Source organism: Meles meles, chromosome 6 (genome assembly GCF_922984935.1).
Source record: "Meles meles chromosome 6, mMelMel3.1 paternal haplotype, whole genome shotgun sequence".
NCBI classification, from domain to species: Eukaryota; Metazoa; Chordata; class Mammalia; order Carnivora; family Mustelidae; genus Meles; species Meles meles.
In genome coordinates this window covers 133,910,195-133,928,708 of record NC_060071.1, presented here as the reverse complement: position 1 = coordinate 133,928,708, position 18,514 = coordinate 133,910,195, and the positions used below count along the sequence as shown (strand labels likewise).

At 40.6% G+C, this 18,514-nt stretch overlaps 1 protein-coding gene across 1 annotated transcript in view; it reads right to left on the bottom strand.

The window, feature by feature from the left end:
* SPTLC2 (serine palmitoyltransferase long chain base subunit 2) overlaps window positions 1-18,514 on the bottom strand; it is a 110,811-nt gene that overhangs the window by 73,684 nt on the left and 18,613 nt on the right. Inside the window, exon 2 of the mRNA XM_046008510.1 lies at window positions 10,985-11,179. Within this exon, the coding sequence (XP_045864466.1) occupies window positions 10,985-11,179 (195 nt within the window). The remainder of the gene's footprint in view (window positions 1-10,984; window positions 11,180-18,514) is intronic.

Sequence of the window (18,514 nt, the reverse complement as noted above, 5' to 3'; positions counted from 1 at the left end):
TTGTACAATTCTGTCATCTAAATGATTTTCCTTGCTAATAACCTCAAAAGGACTTCTCTTCTGCCTCCCAAGTCATATATTGGGAAATGCCATTAAAAAACACTATAATTTCAGGTTCAAACAAGAAAAATACTTCTGGAATTAAAATTCCAGTCTCTGCATATTTTTAAGGATCAAAGTGAAAACCCTCCAAAGAAAAAGAAACAAGAAACACTTAAGGTAGTTTATATAGAAAGATATCTATCTCAGGTTTCTTTCCCTGGATGGGATTAAAAAAAAATAAAAGATTCTTACAATGAATTCCCGTGACCAGGTACTTAAAGCTCTCCCTTCTACTCTGAAATAACTTACACTAAAAATTAAGTCTATAAAAAATAATCTGGGTGGAGCTAAAATGAATGCATAATGTCATGTCCCATGTGGTTTGACCACTGCTCAGAACATAGACCACATTAGATCAACTCAACTCCTGAAGATAAGGAGTAAACCAAACAAAAAGAAAACTATACTATAGTTTTACTATAGTTAGCAAACTGCTGGACTTCCAGCCCTGAGAACTGGATTTACATTAAATAAGCTAATCAGAAACATTCAAGTTTAAGCCTTATTTTGTAACACCCATTGCTAAAGAAGACTCTTCATAAAATTTTATAATCAACAACTTTCTATGACATTGGGCTCTAAAGTAATCAGCAGATAAAATCTTAAATTAAGCTGAGCAGAGTCAGAAAGTACTCTTAGGAATGTACAAGTACCTGATACCATACCTTTTCACAATTGTTTCCAACATTTACATTTCCTTAAGAGAAAATATCCATAAATAACCTATCGCAATTGGAAACTTACTACTTAACTGGTATATCCCTTTGATAGTCTCCTCTTCCAACAAGAATACTGAGTGACTGAAAACTGGAACAAAGACATCCAAATTCTAATTTGGGACTTTTCCTTGGCTACTAGTCATGCCCATTTATTTCCCAAAGGAAAAAACAAAACGAAACCAAAAGTTGTTTTCAATCCTTTTCAATTCACATCAAATAGGGTAAACAGTACTAAACACTATACATTAATGTCAAAAGTATTAACTCAAACACCTGAGAGAAATTCTCCATCACAAATTTTTATTAGCAACAAAGAGCACTATTTTTGCTTTTACTATATAAACATCAGAAAACACTTAAAAAGTCTGATCCCATCTACCAGAAGGCTTACCAAACCCCAGTATAGAAAGAAGGCTGCAGGCAGCTCTGGGTAACCAGTGACCTAGTGGTGTGTGGCTGTAAGGGGAGAGAGAAAGGCGTTCAAATCTCCGTAACAGAGACTGCCAACATCAGGGAGCTCACTGCTCATTGTTCATCCTTACAATAAGAGAACAACTAAGTCCTTGATTTGGGAACAGACTTGATGGGGAAGTTGCCACAGTGAGGCATATTAGAGACCAAAGGCAGCTGGGACAGAATGGCAGAAGAGAACACTCATGCCCAGGGTAGCAGTCGCAGTCTGACTACAGTTGGAGAGTTTGCTGGAGAGAGCTAAAAGGCAGCTACCCAAACTCCCTGCAGCTTAGCAATGAAGAATGGGAATGGAAAGGGATTACTATTCAGGGTTCTAGTTCTAGGCAACAAGGGTGAGTGCCTATTTCCAAAAATATCTCATACAGGTTAAATATTCAAGGCCCAGAGGACTTACTCTTCATTCATTCATTCAAATACCTTTTACTGAAAACTTCTGCCAGACATTCTCTCTGCAAACTGTGACACCCCCACTACACCTGCCCTCACCCTCCCACCCTGTCCCCCATCCCACTCCACATTCCCACCACCCCCTTCTTCCTCCTCAGTTCAGTCACTGTGAAATGACTTTAGTCAGGGCCGACCTAATACTTGTTTGCTTGGTCACTGAACAAACATTTATTGAGCTGTCCATCCCACGCACTAAGCTAGGCATTAGGGATAAAAATGAGTAAGACACAAACAATCCCCACACTCCCAAGATCTCTTAAAGGAGCAGAGTGGAGTGCCACACAGAGGAAGTGTAATACAGTGTAACAAGCACTCTAAAGGGACACTTGCCCAGACAAGAGTACTGAACTGGTAAGCGAGAGACAATGATGAGAGTCAAGTGCAAAGAGCCTCCACGCCCTGTTTGAATGTGATGCACTCCTCATGCACATGCTTCCTCAAGACCTTTCAACAAACCCATATACTAGCAGATATTCATGACAAAAAGAGAACGGTGTCTAGTCGAGGCTACACTCTGGATTGCTGGATGTGAAGGACCCTGGTAAGTGACTTCTACCAGTGGCCTCAGAGAAAACTTCAAATTCATCGATTTGTTCATTCGAGATCATGGAAGACCTCACCAAAAGTAGTCTGGAGTCATCTTAGTAATTAGCCAATAAATATCTTCTATTGGTTGAGGTTGAGTCTTCTAGAAAACATCCTATACTATTTTAAATAAATAGGTACCGCCTATTTTAGCCCCTGTGCAGGCCCTAAGATCACAGTGGAAAAGGCTGAGTACTAGCACTTCCAGAAGCTGACTTCATCATAACAATTGCCCATGGTTGTTAAGAGCATTTCTGGCCCAACACAGATGTCCAAATATGATGATTATAAAGCTGATGCTAATCACAACAGCAGCCAGAGTTCCCATCTGAGTACTTAGGATACTTATGGTACGTCTTCCATTTCATACATTTGTTCTTAAATAACCCTGCACCCTCTTAAAAAAAGATGTTACTCCAATTTCAGAAAGACAAAATGGCTTTCCCAATTAGGGAACTAGCCAGAGGCAGAGCTAGGAACTGATCCAGGTCTTTTCACTCCAAAGTCTATGCCCATACATTTCCATGGCACACAATTTTGTCTGAAAGGTTTATGTGTCGCAGCTCGTTGAGCTGCCTGACTCAACGATGTGCATCCCAATGTGCTTGGCCTAACATCTGATCACAAGAAATTCTACTTCGTCTGAGGGTGCTAAGATGCTTATGTATCTGGCAAAGATCAGGATGCTTCACAACTCTCAACCACTGAAACTGAAGACAGGCTTTGACATTTCAAAAGTAAAGACTGCTGTTTTCTTACATCTAAAACTGAGTCATCTGTGTGTTCGTATGTACACAGACACACACAACCCTATGAATACTTCCAAAGACTCAACACTTTTCACTGTTATTACCACCACTCCCAATATGATTATCTTAAACATTTACTGAATGTCTAAGAAGTACAAAGCACTCTTCTAGGCAGTGGGTGTACAGTAGTAAACAAAAAGATAAAAATAATCTCTGCCCTTGTGGAATTTACATTTTGGTGGAAGAGACAGATACTAAGCAAGACAAATGTATAAAATATAAAGGATCTTAAACAGTGAAAAATGCTAATAGAAATAAAAATCACATAGGAAGGGGGCTATGAAATGCTGGAGCCATGCTAAAACTTGGCTAGGGTGGCTAGAGTGGCTAGAGTAAAATAGAGGAAAAGGAAGCGAAGGAACTTGCCGTTCGACCATCTGGAGGAAGAGCTTCCCTGGCAGGCAGACAGCTGGTGCAACAGCAGTGGGGCAGTGCAACAGCAGTGGGGCAGGAGTGTACCCGACATACCAGTGAACTCCAAAAGGCCAGTATGGCTGGAGCAGATGAGTGAGAGGCTAAGCAGGAGATGATGTCCAGGTTGAGTAGTTAGGATTTCCTAATGGGCTACACATGGTGTGTGGCAAAAAGAAGAGTCAAGGCTTCACCACGGTTTTCAGCCTCAGCAACAGCAGAAGAGAACTGTCATCCATAGAGATTGGGAATAAAGCCAGCTGGTAGGAGGGATGTCAGCTTAGTTTTGGACATGTAAAGTTTGAGATGGCTGTGTGGGAATGTCAAATGGGCAGCTAGATACCCAGGTGTAGGGTTCAATGAGGAAGTCAGTGCCAGAGATACAAACATGGAAGTTATCAGCATACAGAGGTACCAAAAGCCATGATAATGGATGAAATCACCAAGGAGTGCATGCAGATGAGATGAGGACCAGTGATGAAGCCACTGCCATACCCATTTCAACATGTAGAACTTGAGCTGATGAGAAGGATCTAGCAAATGAGAATGAGAGTGGCCGGAGAAAAACCAGCCAAGTACAATGCTTGAAAACCAACCAAGTAGGCAAAATGCTCCTGGAAGGAGAGAGATCAATTCTGTCAAATGCGACTGGCAGACCAAACAAGGTACAAACTAAGTAAGGAACGTGAGATTTTGCAACACGGGTGTCATGGGTGATCCTAAGAAGAATCATTTTAGCTGAAGTGGTAGGTGCAAAATCCTGACTAGAGTTGAGTTCAGTAAAGAACAGGAAGCAAGATACTGGAAACACCTACGTCAAAGAATTTTACTCTAAAAGGAAGAAAGATGGGTGCCTGGCTGGCTCAGTCAGCAGGACATGGGACCCTTGATCTCGGCGTCATGCGTTCAAGCCCCACACTGGGTGTACAGCTTACTTAAGCAAGTAAGTAAACAAATAAATAAGTGTATGTGCATTAGAAGGAATGGAACAGTAGATGGAGGAGAAAGGATCAAGAGAAAGCTTGTTTTTAAGATGGGAAAAATAACACGTCTATGCTACTGGGAACGATCTGGAAGAGGACAAACAGATGCAAAGCTGATCCGCTAGACTCCTAATGGCCACAATGGAACATGTAGTAAACAGCAGCTGAGCACTGGCCAGTCACCATGTGTTGTCTCTGACAAGCTCCATGTGATGGCCGGATTTAAGTAGAGCAGATATTTACTACCAAAGCTATCATGGTATTTTCAAAATCCTTTCATGAGAAAAATATATAAAACCAAAATATAGCTTAAAATGTAACGAAACTTCAACAGGGTTTCTTCAGCTGGGATCAAAGAACTGTGGAGGGTTTGTGGGTAGTCTTAAGAATCTAGGAATTCTATTTTTTTTAACGTTTATTTCTTCCTTCTGATAAAACACTTTAAATCACTTTACCTGTTTAGCACCCTAACAGAACTCAATTAAACTTGAAACGACTTAGTGTATTAGGGCACCAGATCTTTAAACTTTCGCATTCTCAGTGAGTAGTAAAAAAAAGTTCCAAATTTTTAAATGCAAAGTGTAGCTCAAAAGATAGAAGCCAAAAGATTCAAAAGACCCCAAAAAAGCAGGGGAGGGGGGCACCTTGCTAAAAAAAAGCTGCACTGGTGCTCTGAACAGAAAAGCCCAATGAGTGACAGGGAAACATCTGCAAATCTGTGCAGGTAACCAGTACAAAAGAATGAAGTGGTTCCCGGTGACAAAATTCCTTAAAAAGGTTTACTTGGCATACGGCTTTGTGCCAGTGAGAAGTCCCTAGAGTAAGTAAAAATAGAAGACTGTTGTATACGATGGAATACGACTCAGCACTAAAAAGGAAAGAACTACTGGAATCTGCAACAGTGTGGACGAACCTCAAAAAGACTCCTCCAAGTGAAAGGGGCAGACACACAAGATCACACACTGTACGATCCCATTTTCAGGAAACATCTAGAGACAGTTGCCGAGGGTGATGAGGGGGAGTAATGAGTTATTGCTGATGGGTATGGGATTTCTTTTTCAGATGATAAAAATGTCATAAAATTAGATTATGGTGCTGGCTACATACCCATGAAAATACAGTTGACCCTTAAACAACATAGGTTTGAGCAGTGCAGGATCCCTACACACAGGGTTTTTTAAAAGATTTATTTATTTATTTATTTGACACAGAGAGAGATCACAACTAGGCATAGAGGCAGGCAGAGAGAGGGAGAAGCAGGCTGCCTGCTGAGCAGAGAGCCTGATGCAGGGCTTGATCCCAGGACCTGAGATCATGACCTGAGCTGAAGGCAGAGGCTTAACCCACTGAGCCACCCAGGCACCCCCACACAGGTTTTTTCCAATAAATACAGTAAGTATAGTACTCTACATGTATTTTCTCCTTATAATTTTTTTTTAAGATTTTATTTATTTATTTGACGGAGAGAGAGAGATCACAAGTAGGCAGAGAGGCAGGCAGAGAGAGAGGGAGAAGCAGGCTCCCCGCTGAGCAGAGAGCCTGACACGGGGCTCGAACCCAGGACCCTGAGATCATGACCTGAACCGAAGGCAGAGGCTTAACCCACTGGGCCACCCAGGCGCCCCACTCTCCTTATAATTTTCTTAATACCATTTTCTGTATTGTACAAATACAGTATATAATAAATACAACTTAAAAAATATGTGTTAACTGTTTATGTTATCAGCAAGGCTTTGGGTCAACAGCAGGCTATCAGTAGTTAAGTTTTAGAGGAGTCAAAAGTTACAAATTTTCAACAGCGTGGGGGAAGGGTCGGCAGCCCTAACCTCCACATTTTTCAAGATCAACTGTAATGCTAAAAACAACTAAATTATATACATTTTAAACAGGTGACCTTTATGGTATATAAATTATATCTCAATGAAGCTCTTAAGAAAAAAAAAAAAGAGGTCTGCCATCCACACAGCTAGAACAATGGCAAGAAGAGGCTCTTTGTAAATCCCCAGAAATAAAAAAGACAAGCCAAGTGATAATCCACCAGCTTAATACGTCAAGTAACTACTACATTAATAGTTTCCAAAGATACTGCTAAAATGACAACTGCCAGAATATTCTTAGTAGACCGCTTTTTAAAAGGAGGTCAAGAATAGAATCCTTCCAGGAATTCCTGTTAATATATTTCAATCAATTTCCCTCTTTTGTATCTTGAAAATTAAACATATCGGGGGTGAATATATAATGTCCCTTCCCAATGTCCTGTCCCTCTGATTTTTGAATATGTGGTCATGAACAAACTGTAGAGGCAAAATGTTAGGTTTAGTAAGCATGTGGTAATCACCTGCCATAATTTGCTTCTTAGACTAGGTATTTCCCATCTAGATACTAAAACATTTTAAACATTTTTTTTTTTTTAATTTGACAGAGATCACGAGTAGGCAGAGAGGCAGGCAGAGAGAGAGGAGGAAGCAGGCTCCCTGCTGAGCAGAGAGCCCGATGCGAGACTCGATCCCAGGACCCTGAGATCATGACCTGAGCCGAAGGCAGCGGCTTAACCACTGAGCCACCCAGGAGCCCCGATACTAAAACATTTTAAATTCGACCTTTTGCTTTATCTAATCACACAGATTAGATACAGATTAGTTCTGGAGTGCTAGTTTCACCTCACATAAAAAAGAAACAGACCACAGACTGGGGAAAACAACATTCTAATCCAAAACAACACTAATAACAGAGATCAAGTAGTAAAGAATTCAAAGATTTTTTTTTTTTTTGCAATTTACATAGAACAAACTCAGGTTAACTCATCTTTATTTTTTAAATTTACATTTTTTCTTTTGCTAACTTATATATTTTTTTTTAAAGATTTTATTTTTTTTATTCAAGAGAGAGAAAGTAAGAGAAAGCATGAGTTGGGGGAGGGGCAGGAGGGGGGCGGGAGAGAGAGAGAGAAAAGCAGACTCCCTGTGGAGCAAGAGCCTGATACAGGGCTGGGGCTCCATCTCAGGACCCCAGGGCCAGATAAGGCAGATGCTTACCCAACTGAATGACCCAGGAGCCCCTAACTTATCTTTAGAGTGGGACCATGGGACTCAGTTATACCCAAAGCAACATACGAAGAGCCAGCACAGTTTGTTAAAATGGACTCTTTTACAACGGAATGAGGAAGAAAGTAAGGATGTACTTATAAATACCATTCACTCAGTGAAATGAGGAAGTGGCAACATTATATTTGCATTTTATGATCCAACCAAGCACTTTCCCTAACCTCTTTTAGTGTAACACTTTGAAATTTGCATATCCCTCTCACTACATCTAATCCAGAATCAGAAAACAAACATGCTGTACCATAAGGCTGAATGATCTTCCTTCCGTCCAAAAGCTGAATTTTTGTAAGAAAATGGCAGAATTCAGCTGGTTTAACTGTGAATGTTATCTACTGTGAAAATCCTATTGAAATGAATTTGAATAAATTAGCATAGTCCTTCAAATTGCAAATGTCCCTCACTGTCCCACATAAATATTTCCTCCTATTCCTTCTTCCTCCAAGAATTATTTCCTGATTAATTCAATGCTATTCAGTTATTTTTTTGTTCTACACCTGCATACAATTCAAACACTACTTATCTGTATAGGGCTTTACAAAGACCTGCTGGATTGGAAGAGTTTGTTTCCTCAACAAAATCAGAAACTACTGAAGAATGAAATCTATGTGTTCCAATACTTTAATACCAAGGTCAAGCACACACAAGCCACCATAATACTCAGGAGCCAATTCACCCTCCGGAACATGAAATAAGTTCCAAACATCATGTACTCTTTCACAAAGTAATCTGGATGCAACTCCATTGTTTCAGTCATTCTTCATCACACTTTGACAAAATACCAGCTGTGCAAACTCTCCTGTCACACCCCTGTTCAAAAACCACCCAGACGCTGCCTTCGGCTCGGGTCATGATCTCGGGGTCCTGGGATCGAGTCCCGCATCGGGCTCTCTGCTCAGCGGCGAGCCTGCTTCCCTCTCTCTCTCTCTGCCTGCCTGCCTCTCTGTCTACTTGTGATCTCTCTCTGTCAAATAAATAAATAAAATCTTTAAAAAAAAAAAAAAAACCACCCAGATTCCTCACTGCCTACCAAAGTTCGCTTGACATTCACAACACGATCTCTCATACATCCACATTCCAGGTTCTCCCAAACATCCTTCATGCCTTTGCCTACACCATTCCCTACACCAGGACGGCTCTCCCCATCAGTCAGCACCCCCAACCTCCACCTTCACACGTTACTTAGCAGGTCTCTACAGGGTGCCCACAGTAGGAGAGGTCCCTGTAAAGGGTTTTTTTGAATATGGGAACAAAACTTCAGCTCCCATCCGTCAGAACCACCACCAACTCAGTCTGATAGGAAGATATCGGGCTGTAAACAAGTGACTGCAAGGGGCGCCTGGGTGGCTCAGTGGTTTAAGCCGCTGCCTTCGGCTCGGGTCATGATCTCAGGGTCCTGGGATCGAGTCCCATATCGGGCTCTCTGCTCGGCGGGGAGCCTGCTTCCCTCTCACTCTCTCTGCCTGCCTCTCTGCCTACTTGTGATCTCTCTCTGTCAAATAAATACATAAAAAAAAAATCTTAAAACAAGTGACTGCAATACCAGACAAGCTCGTAAGTACACAAGAAGCTCTAACCCACAGCCAGTAGGCCCCACCTGAGTCGCATACAAAATCAACATACTGGCCATGCACTCTAGCCCCAAAGTCTATTTGGGATGTACAGAGGCAGAAAGAAAGAAGAATCAAAAAATTTTAAAATGTGTTCTGGTTTTCAATGATCAAAACTAGTTTGGCCTACTGGATCATGCTCTGAATACAGGGCTTTGCTCACATTAGGTGTTCAAGAAATACCTTTTTCATGAAATGAATCTGTAGGCATTTCAGGGCAATGAGAAGGACCAGCTCATGGTGCTGGAGCGAGGAAGGGTGCAGAATGGCTGAGATGAGAGAAAAGAGCCTGGATCCCAGAATCTTCAACCCCCACACTGACTGGTTTTGATCCTTTCTTTCCCCATGTGTCTAGATGGTCCCTTGCCCTTCCTCCCACAGGACCACCACCCCTTCCCAGTATCTAATGGCTCCTCTCTCAGTGATGACCTTGCTGCCACCACATCTGCCTCTCTCTTCTAATACCCCACAAAAATGAGAGATATGATGACCAAAAAATCTAACTTCGGAAGCCCTTCTCTAATCTAGTATATTCCCTGGGCTAGAGGACAACCTCTCCATACTTCACATGTCAAGAACAGCTTGTTTTTAGAAAAACCAGGCATTTCTCTCTAATTTTATTTATCTTTGAGAACAGGCATGTATCCTGTGTAGAACTCAAGAGGTACAAAGGAATATACGGAGGAAAGTGAAGAGAGATCTTCCCCCCCAGAGACAATCAATATCATCTCTATTTACAATTACTAAAACAAGATTGCCTTTTTTGTTTTTTGAACCGTGAACAGAGTAGCTCAGCTACATTCTGTTTTTAGGCTTGTTTGGGGGAAAGGAGCTATCTGTGAGCCAAACACCTGCGTATAATGTGTCTATGAGAAAATGCACCACGAGTCCTCCAGAACTCCTTTGTCTTCTCAGAAGACTAGAGATACAACTTGGGATACAGCACAACACCATCAACATAAAGAACATGGCCTCTGGCATTTCACAGACCCATGTCTGTGTACCAGCTCTGACACTAAGCAACTCAGGAAATGTTATTTTTAACTTGTGAATTTTAGCTTTCTCATTCAGCAAACAGGAATCAATTCTTGTGATCATTAAATCAGAAATCTATTAAATGCGGAGTGCCTAGGTGGATCAGTCGGTTGAGCGTCCAACTCTTGGTTTCCACTCACGTCAGGATCTCAGGGTCCAGGGTTGAGCCCAGCCCAGCAACCTGCTCAACGCCCTGCAGGAGTCTGCTTGAGATTCTCTCCCTCTGCCCCTCCCCAACCAGCATGTGCGCATGTGCACTCTCTCTCAAATAAAGAAATAAACCTTTAAAAAATAAAAAAAGAAATATGTTAAATGCTTTGATTTCTCCATGCCTTAACCTTGTTTTCTACTTTCTTTGTGAAATACTTTCATTTAACTTCATCTAGAATATTTTTATTTTAATGTGTATACAAATTTCTTTTTTTTTTTTTTTTTAAGATTTTATTTATTTGACAGAGAGAGAGAAAGCACACACAAGCAGGGGGAGTACCAGAGGGAGAGGGAGAAGCAAGCTCCTGCTGAGAGGGAGCCCAAAGTGGGGCTCAATCCCCACTTTGGCCCCAGGATCAAGACCTGAGAAGACGGTAGAGGCTTAACCCACTGAGCCACCCAGGTGCCCCACATGTATCCAAATTTCTAAAGAAAAAAATGAGTGAGAATACCAGGATGTCTATAAAAGGTTTCCATATAAAGACTCTTAACAACTACCTGTTGTTCTTTTCTTTCTGTTGCATGATGACACTTTTCAATTCTCCAATGCCTCAAGAAATCTCGAAGATATCCAAAGAGAGTGAGTACACCATATCCCACATAAGTAAGAACAGCAACCAGCATTGGTGTTTCTTCAAAAGCTTCATTAAATGGTCTTTTGTAAAGTCCTCCATTTTGTGTAACATGATGGATCTAAAACAGAGATTAAAAACATTTATTTCGATCCCAAGAAAAAGATTACTACTTAAAACCTAATTCCTTACAGATTTGCATAACTTCAGAATTTTCCAATAGTCAAAAAAATCCACTAAGACCTAGCAGGGCATAATTTTTTTCAAAAGAAATATTATATGTTACATACACTTTAGATAAACAGCAAAGGAAAAAAAACCAGAAGTAACTGCCTGAAGAACAATGCCTAACACTCATTTCTATCATTATTTGATTTTTTAACTAGATCTTAAACACTCTGGTTGGATCGTGTATAATTTCCTTTGTTCTAATAAAGCAGATAAAAAAATGAATCAACAAAGAAAAACCCTATCCTGAAAAATAGCATTTTAGCTTACAAATGAAGTAGTCAAAGTAAATCAGTCCCAGAACAAACTAAAATATTTATGTTTTCCTGCTATACAGTCTTTTTTCCCCCTGCTCTATAGTCTTAAAGCCACCAGCCATTGTATTCCAAATAAGGACCAGCACTAGGCCCCTGTAAAAACCCATGGTTTATTAACAGCTTTTGTTGAGGTAATGCAAATAAATTATGCACAAAAGGAAAATGCTTATGTAAGAGTGGTCCAGTGCAGTACAGAAGTAGAAAGTGAAATGCAACGCAAGGGGAAAACAGTTAAGAGCAATCAGTAACTGGGGCACCTGGGTGGCTCAGTGGGTTAAGCCTCTGCCTTCCGCTCAGGTCACGATCTCAGGGTTCTGGGATCCAGCCAGGTGTCAGGCTCTCTTCTCAATGGGGAGCCTGTTTCCCCCTCTCTCTCTGCCTGTCTCTCTGCCTACTTGTGACCTCTCTCTCTCTCTGTGTCAAATAAATAAATAGAACCTTTAAAAAAAAAAAAAAAAGAAGAGTTTCTGTCTTGACCAAAGTATCCATTTCCACCTTAAGATTATCCCTGGTTTCATCCTTTGGAATACTTAAATTTTAATACAGATGCCAAGCTATTGCACTTTTGATCTCAGAGCTCAAAGCTTTTTACACTTTGGCCAATCTTAATGGCAATCTTTTATGGAAAAATCTCATCACAGATGTCTCTGTGTTAATTTTAACCTTAAGTTTGAAACAGCCAACTGCAGTAAGGATGCTCATTCACTATTCAGCAGGAACATATTTTCAACCGAGCACTGTACTAGAGTTAAGAAAAACCCCTATTTTTATGAAAGAATAAAAGATTATTTCTTGGCCTCTCAGGCAACTTGATCCAAGGGTTAAATATATTTTAGAATATTATATCCCAATAATATTCTTTTGGGAAAGCCACCTGAATGCTGCAAGTTATAACAGCTGGAAAAGAAACAGTTGTTCTTAACAAGGGAAAGGCTTTCAGAAAGGCATGATACTTGGAATCTGGTGGCACTGCTTCAGTTTGATGGCCTAAAGGACTTCTGAAAACCATATGTAAAACTGATGTATGTCTTTATCAATCTCTTCCTCAAAGGGGTGGAAGTCTGTGTCGATGTTTACTACTTAAACTTTTATACAGGAACAAGGCTGCAATGTATTTAGAACAGAATGGCTAGAAACAAGCCAATAACTGAAGAGATTGTTTATTTTTTTTAATTTTTTTTTAAGATCTTATTCATTTATTTGAGAGAGAGAGAGAATGAGAGAGAGAGAGAGAATGAGAGAGAGAGAGAGCATGAGGGGAAAGAGATCAGGGGGAGAAGCAGACTCCCTGGCGAGCAGAGAGCCCGATGTGGGACTCAATCCCAGGAGTCCAGGATCATGACATGAGCTGAAGGCAGAGGCTCAACTGACTGAGCCACCCAGGCGCCCCTGAAGAGACTGTTTAAAAATTAATACAGCATATAAATAAGTTATTAAGCTGGACAAAGCAAATCAAAAATACTTAAGACACAACTAAAATAATACTCTTTTTTTAAAAAGACTTTATTTATTTATTTGATGGACAGAGATCACAAGTAGGCAGAGAGGCAGGCAGAGAGAGAGAGGGAAGCAGGCTCCCCGCTGAGCAGAGAGCCCGATGCAGAGCTCGATCCCAGGACCCTGGGGTCACGACCTGAGCTGAAGGCAGAGGTTTTAACCCACTGAGCCACCCAGGTGCCCCCCCAAAATAATATTCTGATTATCTCTTTTAAAAACGGTATCTAGGGATGCCTGGGTGGCTCAGTCAGTTAATCGTCTACCTTCAGCTCAGGTTGTGATCCCAGGGTCCTGGGATCAGTTCCGTGTCAGGCTCCTTGCTCAGGAGGGACCCTGCTTCTCCCTCTGCCTGCTGCTCCCCCTGATTGTGCTCTCTGACAAAAAAATAAAATCTTAAAAAAAAAAAAGTATATAAAAGAACACTATTTAATACCAGTACCCAACTCTCCTTAACTCTGGAACTGTTTTCTCTCAATAGAACATACTAGTAAAAAGTAAGGCAATTTTCAGAGCTCCTAAGTCTCTAACAAATGTGTGACAGATTTGTCTGTCGGGAATGCTGTGGGTGGATCTCTTTAAAAGATATCACCTTGATCTGAGACACACCCAAACCAGCACAACCATGTACATTCATACAGTTGGCTGGACTGTCTAGGAAGGAGGAAGTTAAATCGTGAGTTTGCTTTTCCATACTGTGATTCTATCACAGTGCCACTTTAAATTAACTGCATTTTAAAGAACTGAGATTCAACTATGAAGTAACCTTTTGCAAAACAGCCTCAGTCAAAACACAGGTCACTCTGATCATTCAGGGTGAGAAAGTACAGGCCAAGTGATATGCAAACCTCTGAAAGTTGACAGAATCTCAGAAATTAGAGAAAAAAAAATCACTTGCTCTTTAATTACTGATGCCAAATTTTATTTTATTTATTTATTTTTTTTAATATTTTATTTATTTGACAGAGATTAATTACAACTAGGCAGAGAGGCAGGCAGAGAGAGAGGAGGAAGCAGGCTCCCCGCGGAGCAGAGAGCCCAATGTGGGGCTCGATCCCAGGACCCCAGGATCATGACCTGAGCCAAAGGCAGAGGCTTTAACTCACTGAGCCACCCAGGCGCCCCGCCAAATTTTATTTTTGACATGACTGAAATATAGTAGTATTACTACATCTGAAACTAATGATGTACTATATGCTGGCTAATTGAATTTAAAATTTTTAAAAAAATAGTAGTATTACCACCATCTTACACATGTATCATGTTCCGTAAGAGAAAGCACCAGGCTTATTTTGCTCATTATAGCACATAGCACTCAGGATAGTATGTATTAAGTGCTAACAAATAGTAAGTATTCAGTAATGTTTCCTTTTATTACTATCAGTATTAGGGAAAGTGGCACCTTACAGGAGCTCAATAAGCATTTGCTGAATGAACGAAAATACACATTATGCTTTTTGCTCTTTCAACAATAAGTACCCTGTAACAGAAGGGTTTAAACAAGTTACAGTGATTACACAATTCATATTAGGGGCTTTCCAAATCCCACATCTAATACCTCTTAGTCTCAACTACATTGGAGGTCAAATTCACACTGAACACAACATGGGCTACAAACTCTTCCAGGTATTTCATATTCTGGATTCACTAAGCAAGAGGGCTCTTAAGAGGCCTTTCATTCATTCTAACGAGAATTATACTGTCTACAAGACAATCCAAAAAAATATTAGCTTATCACTCCCTCCAGGGGTTAAAAAAAAGTTGTCAGTCTGATCACATTAAACAGGTAAGAGTGTAACAATGCTAGTATTATTAATCAAGGGAAGATTTAAGGACTCCAAAGAAAACCAAGACATGTTTGCTTGAAAAGTAACATTTTTTTCAATAAAATGCAAAAGAAAAAAAGGCCAAAGAAGAAATTTTTTTTCAGTCAAAATCATAAAATACATTACAAGAAGAGGAGGGGGGAAAAAACAAACCAATAAGCCATTTTGTTCACATGCCTCTAGGCCATCAATTATACTTATTAAACAGCTGAAAAAAGACTCTTAACCAAAGCAATAATAGAAAGGTATAATCAAGATAAACCATAAACAACATACATGCACTAAAATCACCTGGAAGGAGACACAGAAACTGGACGGGAGTGGGATAGAGGCAGAACGCCTACTTCCTATTTAAAAACCTCTGAACCAACCTCATTTTTCATTTTTAACAGAGTACACATTACTGAATTTTCGTAAGAAATGTTTAAACTGAGGGCGCCTGGGTGGCTCAGTTGGTTAAGCAACTGCCTTCAGCTTGGGTCATGGCTCCCAGCTCCACCCCATGGCTCCTAGTCTGCTTCTCTCTCTGACCTTCTTCCCTCTCATGCTCTCTCTCTCAAATAAATAAATAAATAAATAGATCTTTTTAAAAAGTTATTAAAAATGTTTAAACCGAATTTTCTCGCTAATTTTATTCACTTCTGGACTAAAACAGAGTTAATAAAAGCAACATAGGCCTCTCATGATAACCTTAGGTCTCTATCTACAGCTTCTCTAGAGAATTCTTATCTACCTGCCAGTTCTCAGACTGTAAACGTTGGTAAGTACGCACAAATCTCCATGTCAATTCCAAATTTTCCCCAGAACTCCAAATGTACATTTCCACCTGCCACCTGTAAGTTCCACTTGGACATCCCAACTCAACAGGTCTAAAGCTGAACTTCTCTCCCCATCTTCACTCCTCCCTCAACTGAAACCAGATTATCCTCCTGTATCACCCACCTGGTTGGTGGCATCACCACCCAGTCTACCCAGTCTCCCAAGTTTGGAGTCATCTTTAGCTCCACCTCATTTTCAGACTTCATTCTAGAACCAGTAACGAATTTTTGTGCCTAAGTTCAAGACCTTCTTGTGGGACACCAGGGAATTTTAAGGAGGCTGGAAATGTTCTACATCTTGAGAGAGGTACTGAAGACACTATACACACACAGGTAAAAAGTCATGGAGCATGATATATTTTATGCACTTACCTGAATGTATGTTATCCTCAGTTTTAAAAAACCCTCAGTGTCTCTTCCTTCGTTGAACCACTGCAATACCCTCCCTTTCTTGTCTGGTCTCCCTGCCACTGAGACCCTCTCCACATCCCAATTATCCTTCTAGTCACACCAAACTTCCTGCCAGAGTCTTTCCAACAAGAATCCTCCCCTAGATAAGGAGCGCAAATCTCCTAAGGGTAATAAGGCAATAATAAACAATGTTCACTGTGAAAAGTCAAGAGGCAGTAAAATAAGCATTTTAAAATGTGGAGGTAAACACAGAAGATGGAAAAAAGAGAAGAAGAGAGCAGGAGACTACTGCATATTTCATAACAAGCTTTGTGGAACCATCTGATGCTTGAAACCATGTGCTAGATTGTTAGGAATTCTTAGATCCTACAGGACTGGGCCACAGAGCCATTTCCCTGTGAATGTGGCTATTTTCAAGACAAGAAAAGAATAATTCCAAAGACAGTTTAGAGATCATCAGGGTACCCTTCTCAGTTTCAAAGGTGGGGCAACCATCACTTCAGATAGAATCAATAGGTAAGTGCCTTGAAAAGGAAGCCTGAAGCACAGGGGTAGAGGTGAGTGACCCCAATCCCAATGGGTCCAGAGGGCATAGAATCAAACCAAAGAGGATTATTCTTGATCCTTAAGGTCTCGTGGAATTTGCCTTACTAAATTTTGGACTTGGTTGGGACCCATCACCCCTTTCTTCCTTCTGAGTTCTCTTTTGGAATGGGAATGTCGATCCTCTGCCTGTCCCACCACAGTATTTTTGAAGCACATAACTTACATGCTTCAAGAGCTCACAGCTGGAGAGGAACTGTCCTAGGATAAGGTGCATCTCGTGTTTCACTCATATCACATGACTTGGACTACGGACCTTAGAGCGGATGCTGGAATGAGTTAAGACTCTTGAAGTTGCTGGGGGAGAATGAATGCATTTTGCAAGCAGGAATATGATTTTAGAGGGATCACGGGCAGAATGTTATAAGCTGAATGTCTGTCTCCCCCTCTGCCACCTCATTCATTATACTGAAGCTCCAGTGTGATGCCATTTCAAAATAGGGCCTATGGGAGGTAATGAGGGTTACATTAGGTCATGAGGGTGAGCCCCACAATGTAATTAGCGCCCTTATAAGGAAGCCAGAGATCTCCACTGAAGAATGGCCCCGTGAACACACTATGAGAAAGCTATCTGCAGGTCAGGAAGAATGCCTCCCCAAGAACTCAGCCTGGCAGCAACCTGATCTTGGACTTCCTGAACCGTGACAAACATCTGTTGTTTAAGCAACCTCATCTGTGGTATTTCGTTAGAGCAGCCCAAGCTGCCAAACACAAAGGTAAAGGGAGAGAATGTATACAACCTGCTCCCAACTGGTTCAGGAAAAAGTAATTGTGTGGCGTGGTATCGTGTGTGGAGAGAGAGAACGATGGAGAATTTTCTGCATGAACCATCTGAGTCAGGTGCAGTTATGATGTACCTTTATACATTAGTGTGTCTCTCTTAAAAACAAAGATATTCTCTTACATAACTACAGAACAATTTTCAAAATCAGGAAACCAATAGATACTAATTAATATCTAGTCTACAGATTTCACTTAAATTTTGCCTATTGTCCAATAATGTCTTTATAGAAAAAAAAAGTCCTAGATCATGTGTTGCATTCTGTCTCTCTAGTTTCAGAACAGAGAAAAAGGTAAGGTTTGATTACACTGTACACTGATTTATAACGAATGATCCTAAGCAGAAGTTTCGAGAATCCCGTGAAAGAACACAGGGTAACTATGTAATGATGCAATAATGGGGAAATAATTAGCAGGAAACAAAAGCACACACTTCTGATATGAACATTCCTGCTGAATGTGACAACAGTATAACAGAACCCACCACCTGGCAGACAGTTTGGAACATTAAAAAAAAAAAAAAAAATTAACATCCAATATGAACACCCATTATTCTTTGGCAATCAAAGGACTGCCACCATGCCTTTTCTGCTAAACAAACCCCATTCACTTCCAGTAGTATGTTCTGTTATTCCTTAAAATTAGTTCTGCTGAAATTGCCCTTTCTTGGAATTTTACTGAAATGTACTAGCCTCTCCCTACTGCATACCATACATGCTGAAGAAAATAGTCTGGAGCTTTGTACCAGTCACACAAGGATTCACACTCTGAACGCATATTTCCAGAAGTGTCCTCATTTTTCCACAGGCAACCTTTGAAAAGTAGGGAGTCCACATTTTTTCTTGCAATCAGGATAAATTCCCTACTTTTGGTCAGTAAGTATCTTCTGTGGATGGGCTGAAAGCGCTTCCAAAGCTCGCTGGGAAACAAACGTGTTTTGACATTATGTGATTTTCCTCTTCGAAAACTCAGAAACAGA